Source organism: Pleurodeles waltl, chromosome 12 (genome assembly GCF_031143425.1).
Source record: "Pleurodeles waltl isolate 20211129_DDA chromosome 12, aPleWal1.hap1.20221129, whole genome shotgun sequence".
Lineage (NCBI taxonomy): Eukaryota > Metazoa > Chordata > Amphibia > Caudata > Salamandridae > Pleurodeles > Pleurodeles waltl.
This window is the reverse complement of record NC_090451.1, coordinates 287,265,673-287,277,754: the sequence shown is the minus strand read 5'-3', so window position 1 is coordinate 287,277,754 and position 12,082 is coordinate 287,265,673. Positions and strand designations below refer to the sequence as shown.

The 12,082-nt window shown below is 41.8% G+C and overlaps 1 protein-coding gene across 2 annotated transcripts in view; it reads left to right on the top strand.

Moving 5' to 3' along the window:
* The window catches only part of SLC12A4 (solute carrier family 12 member 4), a 425,396-nt gene that overhangs the window by 347,573 nt on the left and 65,741 nt on the right, over positions 1 to 12,082 (top strand). For both annotated transcript variants that reach the window (XM_069216265.1, XM_069216266.1), the window contains exon 18: positions 8,217 to 8,412. In XM_069216265.1, coding sequence (XP_069072366.1) covers positions 8,217 to 8,412 — 196 coding nt within the window. The remainder of the gene's footprint in view (positions 1 to 8,216; positions 8,413 to 12,082) is intronic.

Genomic DNA, 12,082 nt, shown 5'->3' with positions numbered 1-12,082 from the left:
AGTACACTCTGCGGCTCCAGTACCGGGACCTCGGGTGTAGCTCCATCAATGCACCACAGTTCACACCCTCCAAGCCCTCAGTGATGCCAGTGCCAGGAACCCCACACACACTGTCTGACAGAGCACCTCAGTTCTTACAGTCGGTACATGCTGCTGTTCCAGTACTAGGATTGCAGGTGCAGCTCCTTCTGTGGTCCTTAGTTCTACTCCAGCTAGGTCACTTCCTCTCTTATACTGGGACCCCGCTCACATACAGTTCCATTACAGTAGCTCAATTCTAATATTTAGTCACACTGTCATGCCAATACTGGGCCCGAAGGAGCAAAACACAGCTCAGCCAGTGCACCTCAAGTCTAACATCCACATCAAATCTAACTTTCAGTACACATTTCTTCTCAGTAGTAAGGCTCACACACACGCCCTTTAGGACTCCTTGCTTCTGTGGTTCAGAGGCAGTGCCACTTCCATACTAGGCCCCACTCGCAGGTTCACCAGCGCATCTCCAGATTGACACTTGGCAACACTGAAACGCCAATACTAGGTTGCACACAGAGCTCCATTGACACACTTCACTTGTGTGCCCGTTACTACTCCAGTTTTGCATCTCACATACAATTCTGTCAGTGCACCTCAACCCTAACCTGCGGTGCTCCATCTTTTCAATACCTGGAATTACTCAGTGCTCCGTTTCTTATTCCTCATCCGCTGCCTTTCTATTAGTCCCGGGACACAGCTCTGTCTATACGCCCAATCCTGATCTGAAGCTCCCTGTATTGGGGTTCACATACAACTCTGCTAATGCACCTCCTGCTCTTCTGCAGTGCCCCCTGCTGTTCCACACGCTGACGTCTGCTTGAGAACGTGTGGGAGCCAATTAAATCAATTCTTAGCTGCCATCTTTATTTTGGAGGGTCTGTTTTACTTATCTCACTCTGTTCTTTCTTTTCCTTTGTTTACTCTCAATGTTTTCTTTTTCTCCCACTTTTCTTTTTCCAGCTCTTAAAATCCACAGGTTGACTGTTTCGCTCTTTCTTTCAACTGTTTTTCTATTCCTCTCCATTTTTTTATTTCCCTCTTCCTCTTGCTACCTCCTCTTTCAAACTCGCAAAAACTGGTTTATTTCTTTCCTTGTTTCGTTCCTCTCTTTATTTCTTCATCAGGCATTCATTCCTTCACAAATTTTAGGTCACGCGAGCAAGTGCTCCGACGTGTTGTAATCAATCTGTGGGCTTTTAACCATGCTCACCGCACACTTATCACTATCACTCGTTCATGGGCTTGCCTTTCAAAAATCCTTTATCATCATTGGTAAATGTTTTGTGTTTGTCCTTCCTTGGGGCAGTTTTGTTACTCCTGTGGCTATTGACCCTGTTACATGGATAACTGCATGTTTGCTGATACGTTTGACTGCGAGCAAACTTATTTTTCCTTTTGTATCTCTCCTTCGCGCTCACGGCTGCTGTGGCACTTTGAAATGGCTTGCTTATGTCAACTGTTATACTTTTCATTTTTTAATTTATGTGGCAAGAAGAGTCCGGTTAGGAATTTACAATACTAATAGCTCTAATTTGAGCAAACATGAGACCCATTGCATTGCAAAAGCTTGTTCATCTTCACATCAGTCTGCCATGTTGCAAAAACAGTTGAAAACAGAATTGAAAGGATGTTCCCCAAAGCCTGCAAACATTTTGTGGCCACTTTCTGGAAAGACCAGGTCTGATTATCAAAGCTTTCAATTGCAAACCACAAAAATGTAATTAGGCCTCTTCTGATGTGAGAATAAGAGAGGTTTTTTTTATCCAATCCCTTAATCTTTCTACTAGTGCAAGGTAACTATGGATTTTGCCTTCAACCACCTAGTTCGCTTCTCAGGCAGCATTGATGTTGTGATTGTTGATATGAAGCAATTCAGAAGGTCACAGTACAACAACAGTTGCTGAGGTTTAGCTTATAGTTCCAGAGTCATGGATCCCCATACATTCTCTAAATACCTAGCAAAGATGTTACATGTAAGGCATATTTTGGTAAAATGAAAACTTATAGGAACAGGCAAAGGAATATTTGTCATCCTGAAATTATGCTATTAGCACAATTTCACTAGCCTCCTCCTTTTTCCTTGCTGCAGGGATCCATCATTAGGTGGGCTCTAAACCTGGACATCTCCCATGCACATTCTTTTGGAGCCTGTGACATGCTGAGAGCTCAGAATGATCCAGAGAAAGAAATCCAGTGTTGTCGGACTCAACCTTGAAAACCATATTAGTGAGATTCCAAATAAGCTATACATGGACCCTTTGTCATTGATACAAGATTGTCATGTGTACTCACCCTAGATTTTTCCCAAAGGTGTGCTGACCTAGTTTAACCTTGCTGCACACTCACTCCTCTTCAACCGAAGAATCTGTAACCAAGGACTAAGACATTTCATTCCTCCCAGCATATTTCCATCACTAAAATAGTGTGGGTGTGGTAAAGGTGGGCTGTGAGGTTACTTTGCAAGGGGCATAACATTACATATTCATTGCTACTATCTTTTGCACATGTTTTCTTTTCCTGCAGATATATGTGCAGCCTCTTCACAATGAAGACTGTTGTGTTTATATTTTCCTTCCATGTGCCAGTCAGATGCATGTACATGGATGCTACACAGGCAAACCTGCATGGATTCTGCAGGTACTAGGAAAAGTAGAAAACCAGAGTGGAGGAGTAAACTAACTCCACCTTTATAAATACTCATCACTTCTTATCCCGGATGTTTCCTATCGCCATCACCCACCAAGCAATCCTCAACCTCTCACCAATTTGGTTATGTGGCTGGGGTCTAAGCAGGCAAGGGCTGACACCCACATAGGGTAAAGATGTGTCATTCACCAGTTAAGGCATGGGCGTGCTCGAGGGTAGGAGGTGAAACACAGCTTTAATTGCCAACTTTGGGCAGCATTTCATACTACCACCATTAGGTTCAGCAATGCTATGCTTCACAAATAGAATGCAACAGCAATTCCATTCTTATTAAATACATAATAGACTTCATGCTCTAAATAACAGTCTTGAATATCATGCACAAGTTTTAGTGGTGGAACTTGGGTCTTTGAGATGATAGTGGTGAAAGTCACCCCGTCTGTAAATATCGTAGAAGAAGTATCAGCCACACTTACGGTGCCCAATATAGGTAGAGTTGGTATAAACCATTCTTTTCGCTGATGCTCAATTTCATTTGGTTTATGAAGTGCGTTACCATGAATTTCTGTCTAGGTTTAAAAAAAAATATTTGTGTGTAAAAGTGTATTTATTTTGTTGTCTAGTAAGCTTTAGAAATATTACATTTCAAGTGTAAAAGGCAATTCAACTCAAGTGAAAAAGTTTTGTACATGTATCTTTCTAGAGCAAAAAAGGTAGGTAAAAGATGTGGTCTAGTGACTAAGTTGTTATCTTTGTAACCAGTTAACCTGAGTCCTTATCCTGGCTTTGGCACTTACTATATAACATTCACTTCTTTAATGTTACTTTGGGAATTGACTGTAATGTTATGCAGTGTACAAAGTGATGGCTAGAATTTATACATTTACATATTTCCATATCCCCTCTCATCATTCATTTCCTGATTTTTGTAATCTGGATTAATTTAATCAACCCCCACAAGCACATGACTGTTATTCTGACCGGCCCTTCTGTTTGGGAAGCTACTATAAATCAATACTATCTGCTTTTGCTTCTGCTTCATAGAGATAGGCCCACACAACATCTCATACCATTAATATAAAAAATAAAACCATGGCAGCAAGTAATTCCACTTGCCCCCTTAATCAACACCAAACAGGGGCAATAGAACATTCAGCAATATTTCTCAATTGTTTTGTCCAACCTGCAAATGTTGACATCCTATGTTTCCTCTGATTTTGACGATGTGGGATATATGGGAAATGTAGTACCATGTTCACAGTGCCTGGCACTTTGCACACTTCACAAGCTTTTATCATTCTGCCAGACCCAGTATGTGTTCCTGCATAGGACACCCATCTTGTATGTCTCCTGTAAATTCTTCTGCAGGATTTTTATGTTTCTTACCACATCTGTGCTAGAATATGTTGGGTGACCAAAGTGTATTTTGCTTTTTAAGCTGTTTGGCTACAGCACTGGCCATCACACTACTAACTTCTGATGACATCTTATTGTAGTATTCGGGTACAGGTCTTTTCACCTTTAATCCGGCTGAGGGACCACATACGTGTTCTCCCTAGTAAATCCATGTTGTATATTATGACTGGGCTTGCTGCTTCCCCCTGACTCTCTGCAGGGTGCTTCAGAGTGGAATACCACAGGGTAATTGTCTCCTTTTCTCCATGCATTCAACCTTGCCCTCCACCGCCCTGATTTAATATTAACTGTAAAATTCTTTATCAAGTCAGATGCAACTGTCTAGTTACAAATCGCATCTAAATGACAGGAGTTGGAAGTAACATTTGTTGTGCACCATCTTTGGACCATGCCAGTTTCAACAGGGCATTCTGAGGCCAGACAGAAGCAATATCTGAACAGTCAAGGTCAATGACTCCACACTAGTACGAAGAGTTGGGCTACCTGCCCATCCCCAACATTGTGTCCTTTTCAGATGGAGAGAGAAACCCTTAACAGAAATACCCAATTTACCGGAAGGTACTTTGAAAGCAAGTACACTCCATGGTGTACTCTGCCCCATGGCTAATTAACATGGAAGTGTTGTATACTTAAAAGGAAAATGCACTTTGCAATGGTTAGTTTCTCCCCTCTGAGTGGGAATTTCAGTTAAAAAACAACAGCCACTCTACTGGATAGAAGCGGACCACTTTTTAGCTTATCCAAGATTCATCCTTTGCTTCAAGGAGCACTGCACACTTATCTGATGGAAATAAGGGAGTAGATTAGCCTGTGACTACACAGCATGCTTTTTTCTTCCAGCATCTAATGTCAGTGTCCCAGATGTGTTGGCATGAGCAGAACTGAAACCTCCCCCCACAAAGTCTGAAGCCTTTGTGTGATACTCAGCCTGACCCAATATTCCATAGGTCAGTGTGAGAGCCCTTGCCTTTCAGTGCCATTTCTGCATCTGGGGTGTCTGTTGTCAATGATGCCTTGTGTGCCCACACATACCCAGTTTCAGATATTGCACAGCCTGTTATTCTGATGTCTGTGTGATGTTCTAAAACCCCTGTATTGTCATACATCATGCTTGAAAAGATATTGATGTATATATATCCTTGTGAGATTTTGGGGCCTGCATGTCTGCATTGCTTTTGTACAATGCCTGCAAGTACCCCTAAACCTATATGTAGTTCATACCACTGCATCCCTACATTGCTGTGTACCATGTCTACAAGTATGCTGATATTTGTATGAGCCACATGTGCTTGCACTCTTATATTGCTGATGCATATCGGTTCTTCAAGCAACATTGATCTTCATGCAAAGCCACAGTGAAAGGCTATCTGGAAGCTTTCCTGTCAAGAGGCCTCCTGTTGGGACAGTAATGTCCCATGCATAGCATACAGTTTTTCACTTCCCTTGCCTGAGTACCTGACTCTGTATATCTAGTCTCATGTCTTTTTTTCTTTTTTGCCCTAGCCTCTCGCACATCTAGTGCATTTGCAAGGGCCTAGACCTGTGCCTTGACATATGTGAGTTCCTGGACCTGTCCTGTGAGCAGGAAGGATGCCCAAGCATGCCCTCATTGTTCAGGGCAGTGACATAATGGCCCTGACATGGCCTTAGCAACTGCACAAGTAGTAATCACAAGTGGAATGACTTGAGCCAGTGCACAAGTAGCAGTAACCTGTGGTGTGACCTGAGCAGCTGCTCAAGAAGCCATCCCTGATTATGTGAATGTTGCAAAAGAAACCATCACCTGCAGCATGACCTGAGCTGTTGCATAAGAAATGATTAACTGTGCCATGTCCTGATAAGTGATCTCCCAAACACTCACCACATCTGCTGCAAATGACTCAGCAAGCACATGGTCACAACCATTCAGATTGAAACAGCTTGGGTGGGCTGCACAATGCATTGCTGGGCCAGCCAAGATGAAGTGTTCTTCAGAGAGACCTTTGACAACCAGAGACACTACAGACATGACAAGGACAATCACTGGCTCTCAGACCAGGAGGGGCTAGGGGGTGTGGTGGAGTTGACAGGAAGCAGGGCATCTGCAAAGGATTGGACTGTTGTAAAAACACAGATGCACATTGGATGAGAGCTGCACCAGGGATTAACTTGCTAACTAAGAGTTTTTGGGGAGAACTGTAACTGAACCATTTCTTGCTACATCTTTTCCATAGAGGGCTATTCTTTTAATCCAAAGACGGGGACCAATTGGACAAAGCTGGGAAAGACGCCAACAGAATGTACTTCCAATAGACTAAGTTGCATAATTTATTCTCTTGTGTGCAGGTTTCAATTGTAGTGTGCAAAAAATGTACTTTTCTTTGATAGTCCAGTACAGGTTGTACAATCCTTTTTCACACTGATGTTTGTTGTGTGCAGAGCTTCATTATCCCATACTACCTCCATGGGAAGCTTGTAACTGCTTGCCATTGCTGCCACTGAGAGTCAAGTGCTGAAGGTGTTGTACTTGGCCCAGTTTGCACAGCTTTAGTAAGACATACCCATTACGTTATAGACAATGAACTTCACCTCCCACGATTGAGACCTAGAAGCCCCTACTTGCCCTGTGGCCTCCTTGAATGGGGGCTGACAGTGCCTCTGTGAGACTCTTCCACTGATGATCTTCAGATCCCCAAGCTGTGATTGCTGGTTTGTCTTCCTGTACCTGCAGCCATAGACTGTTCACCAACTTACTGACTTCAGCAGACACCCAATGAAAAGCTGTGTGAACTGAAACACTTCTAAACGGGTATCAAACTATGCACATTGGGAAGAGTGAAATCATACACCGCATCAGTCGCTAGTCTCTGCACAATTGCAGCTGTATCCTTATTTACTTTGTGCGTTTCCCCCATTAGAGCCCTGAAGAGTGACAGAGCAATCGTATGCACATTCAGTAATATTGGTAATAACTTCCTACTGAGCGTTCTGTCTTAATATAGGTAATATGTTATATCTCTTTTTTAATACAACAACTCTGCGTTTACGTTGTATTTAGTGTGAGTGATAAATGAATAATCTGAACCAGATGTATAGCGCCACACCATTTCCAAAGAGTAAACCATGGCTGTTAAAACTCATTACACCATGAAAGTCAAAGCCTAAAGAGAGGTACTTGGCAATTAAACAAGTTTGGAGTAATACTTGGTTTCGGATGGCTGCATCATTTGTCTCAAGAGTTGCTTAACTGCCCTTTAGTCACATATGTCCCAGAGAAATGGCATGCTAAAGAGAATTCTGGAGAGTCAGCCCATGGGCTGCCATGTCAGTATGTTAATTGTCATTATTATATATTGGATGTATAGATTTGTGTATTATACATATGCATTGGTCATCAAATAGCATGTTGGTATAATTTACAATGTTATTATCTATATCCCAGGTGCACATTATATTCTTGGATAAACATTCTACTATTTGGTCTACTAACGGGAAATAACCTTGTAGATTCCTGTCCAGTTGTTACTAAGGTTCTTTGAAAATCGTGTATTTAAAAAAAAAAATATGTGTCTGAAGTTGTGAAAACCTAACATAAATGTATTTCAATGGCTTTTTCTCCATTGTATACTATGGTGTAGGTATGATGGTCATGCAGATTATTGCTAATTTTAACACACATCTCTGTACATGTATGTTTAATCATAGTTTTCTTTGCTAAACTTGAAGTGTATATTTGATGGCAAAATTTTAAAAAATGGTGATTGTCTCCATCATTGACGATGGGGTTAGTCATTCAGGAGAGGGAGCATTTAATGCATTTGGTGTAAGATAACTACATCATTTCTGTCACTACTGAACTGCCAAGTCAAAGCATGTGTCCGAAGGAGAAGATAAATGTGTAGGGTCCTTTAAAGATGCACATGACAATTATTTACACTGCACTAATCTTTTACGCAAAGAAATATTTTTTGTAAAACATGTTTAACTGCATAATGCCAATTTATAAAGTGATTAATCTCATTTAAGTAATGTTATTCTGTTCTTACCTCTCTTTCTACTTTATTATAAATCAAAACATTGATTTGCCTCTATTTAGCTGGTTGTGGTTATGAAATACATTGCCCCTCTATTGTTTCTAGACTATAAAGAATATGATGGAAATTGAAAAGGTGAAAGGCTTTTGCCAAGTGGTCGTGGCTAATAAAGTTCGAGAAGGAATTTCACATCTTATTCAGTCTTGTGGTCTGGGAGGCATGACACACAACACAGTGATGCTGGGGTGGCCCTATGGATGGAGGCAGAGTGAAGACCCAAGATCATGGAAGACGTTTATAGGTAAGCTGCCATGTTGATGTAGTTCTCTACTAGTCTTTAACCGTTTTGCTGATAGACCTTTCCACCCCCGTACTAAGCCTTTTTGTTGGCTATTTTCATGCTTCGGCCCCCATAACCTTTTGTCCATATGAGGTATCCATGTCAAATTTTCCAACATCCTGGGGATTCCAAAGGTACCCAGGGTTTGTGGATTACCCTGGACGGGACCAAGAAATTAGACTAAATTCGGCTACATTTTGGATTTTTTTGGGCAAATAGGGAAAAAGTGCTGCCGAAGAAAGCGTCTGTTTATTTCCCTGCGAATAGCATCAAAAAACGGGTTGTAGTGCAAAATCAACAACTTCCCAGCTTTCAGGAACAGGCAGACTTGAATCAGAAAACCACATTTTTCAGCACAGGTTGGGCATTTTACTGAGACATTACCCATTTTTCCTATTTTTTTGTGCTTTCAAGCTCCTTCCAGGTAGTCGTAGCAATGGGAGAGAAACCAAAGATTGATCCCAGACAATTATACATTTCTGAAAAGTATATAGAATTCCGAATTCACCAAGGGGTCATTTATGCAGATCCTTCAATGTTTTCCTACAGAAAGTAACCGTTGAAAACAAAAAATATATATATTGAAATTAAGTTGAAAAAACAGCTATTTGTGTCTACATTTTGATCTGTAACTTCTAACTATGGCAGATTTTTGAAAGCAACATACCATTATGTCTGCTGCACCAGAGCCAATAATTGAGCTGCTTCTTGCAATGGTTTTTCATTGTGTAACAGTATACATTAATTCATTTGGTAAAATATAAAGAGTGAAAAATAGGTATCAAGGAAACCAATATATTTCCGAAATGGGCACAAGATATGGAGTTTAGCAGCAGTGGTTATTTGCACATTTCTGAATTGGAGGATACTCATACTGGCATGTGAATTACAGGGCATTCCTCAAAATGACTTTTCTTACACACAGCCTTCCTTTTGGAAGGCACAAATGCAGAGAAAGAAGACAATTGGTAATAACACTTGTACTGCTATTTTGTTTTCCCCTAAGTCTCCCTTTACAAATGTTACATCACTTGTATGGGTAGGACTAGTGCCTGTGACAGGAAACAGCTGAAAACACAACATGGACACAGAACATTTTTCACCCAAAACGTTTTTTGCAATGTGCCTAGATGTGGATTTTGGGCTCTAGCACAGTCACCAGCACCTAAGGGAACCTAGAAAACCTTTAGATTTTTTAAAACTAGAATCCTGGGGAATACAGGATGGGGTGACCAGTGTGGCAAACACCTGGTTCTGTCGCCCAGAATCCCTTGTAAATCTCAAAAGTAATCTAAAAAAACATTTTCCTCAAATTTCTGTTTAGAATGTTTGAGGAACTGATAGGAGCTACTAACCTCCTTCCACCCAGCATCCCCCCCAAGTCTGCTGATAAAAATAGTAGCTCACTTGTGTGGGTAGGCCTAGTGCACGCAACAGAAAACGTCCAAAAACGCATCATGGACTCATCACATTTTCTACCCAAAGCTGACCCTTTTTTTGCAATGTGACTGGCTGCGGATTTTGGGTCCTTGCTCAGTTGGCATCTAGGGAAATCTATCAAACCTGTACATTTATGAAAACTAGAGACCCAGAGAAATCCAGAATGGGGTGACTTTCGTGACTCTCACCAGGTTTTGTTACCGAGAATCCTTTGCAAACCTCAAAATGTGTCTAAAACACATTTACCTCACATTTCTGTGATGGAAAGTGAGGCAACTGAAAGGAACTACAAATATCGTATCTCCCAGCATTCCCCTCTGTCTCCTGATAAAAATGATAACTTGTAGTGTAGCCATTTTTAATGTAGCTTTCTGCGCGTTTGCTTAAAGTATTAGGCCTCTGTGCACTTTGCCCTAGATGCATTTTATTTAGCAATGCACTGTTATTTTACAATAGCCAGTTTCACGGTCTTGTTTTATTTTCCTCTATCACACTCCTAGCTTACTTCAGCACTGAAGTTCTCAAACAATACATTCTTGCTCGCACTGTGCTTCAGTCAAGGATACAGTCTGGTACATTGCCGATAGACGTGGTAGAAGTTTAGTCTTTAGGGTTCGTAGACAGTACACATTCTTACGTGGGGAAATTTTTTAGAACACCGGCGTGTTAGTTATAAAAACACTTTCTAATCCTGGTACACGTAAGAGGGAGATTCCGACCAGGAACCCACAACTAGATGCTGGCTGCCCTGTTGCAGATGCTGATCCAGATCACAGGCTTTTGCTCAGGTATGAGGGTTGATGTCCTCCCGGGGGAACCTGAAAGGCAGGCTTAGAGCTTAACATGCTGTGCTCAAAATATAACTTAGAGAGAGAACATAACCTAGTTGCACTATCATAGCATTATTCTTATGTTCCACTCTCCTCGTTACTATTTCAATCCTACTGTGTTGTATGGTTCTGGTTATTGCGGCTCACGCCTTGTTATCTAAAATGCAGTTGTTTTATTAAACCAATCTTTAAAACTCAAACTGCCTTTTTCATTTATATATGAGACTGCACTGTGTATGAGAGAACTGGTTGTGACCTGAGTGACCACGACTTCCCTGGGAAGCACTAAGATGTCATGCACTCGGCTGCTCAATTGTCTCTTCCCTTTGGGAAAGATAAGGCACTGCTAGTTAGCCAGAGCTTAACCTGGATTTGGGGTGACAAGGATCCTTCGCCGTGGGTCAGACTTAGTCCCCCACACTGTGAACGATCTTGCCGCCCAAAAATCCAGTAGTATCATTAGGATAATGAGAGCCTACGCGACAAACTCACTTGTGTAGGTGGGCCAAGAGCCTGCAAAAAATATATAGAAATTGAGCGGGAACCAAAGCGGGTCCAAAATGGCTGTTATTTTTCAGATGTTTTTAGGCTTACTCTGCTTTGAGCACCCACACAAGTGTGGCAGAAGTTTTATCAGTACAAATGGGGCAATACTGGGTGGTTGGAATTTAGTGGATTCCTACAGATTCTGGTAGCTTTCATCACAGAAATGTAAGGAAAATGTGTGATTTTAGGCAAAGTTGGAGGTTTCCTAGGAATAGGGGGAATGAAAATGGTGTTGTGTGCATGTGAAGCACACCACTCTGGCCTTCCCCAGATATTTAATTTACAGAAGTGTCTGGGTCTGATAGGTTTTCCTAGATGAAAACGTACCCAAGTCCCAAAAGTGCAGCCGCTCACCATTGCAAGTGGGAAGATATTGGAAGTAAGCCAAGCTCTCCTGGCACATATGTAAAATCAACACCAAAAGAGTCAAATGTCCTCTTGCTTGCCATTGGGATGAGATGTTTTAATCAGAGGTTGGGGGGGTGGAAGAAAGACTGTTGCCCCCTTCAATTGGATGGGGGGAATAACCATGGAGGTGGGCAGCCCTCACCCCTCCATTTTTCTCTGGTGTCTAGTGAGCTGTCTAAACACCCCCCTTGGGGGCTGATCGAGGGTAAGAAAGACTGGGTCTCCATTTATTTGTGGTGGGGGAATGACCTGCCCATGGTGGGCAGCATTCATCCCTCTTTATTTTTGTTTAATTTTAATATTCCCTGGTGTCTAGTGGGCCTTCTCCCCCATCTGTGGGGCAGATAAGGGGTAACTACCCCATGTGCCCCCTGGGGGGCTAGAAAGACTTTGGTCCCCATTTATGT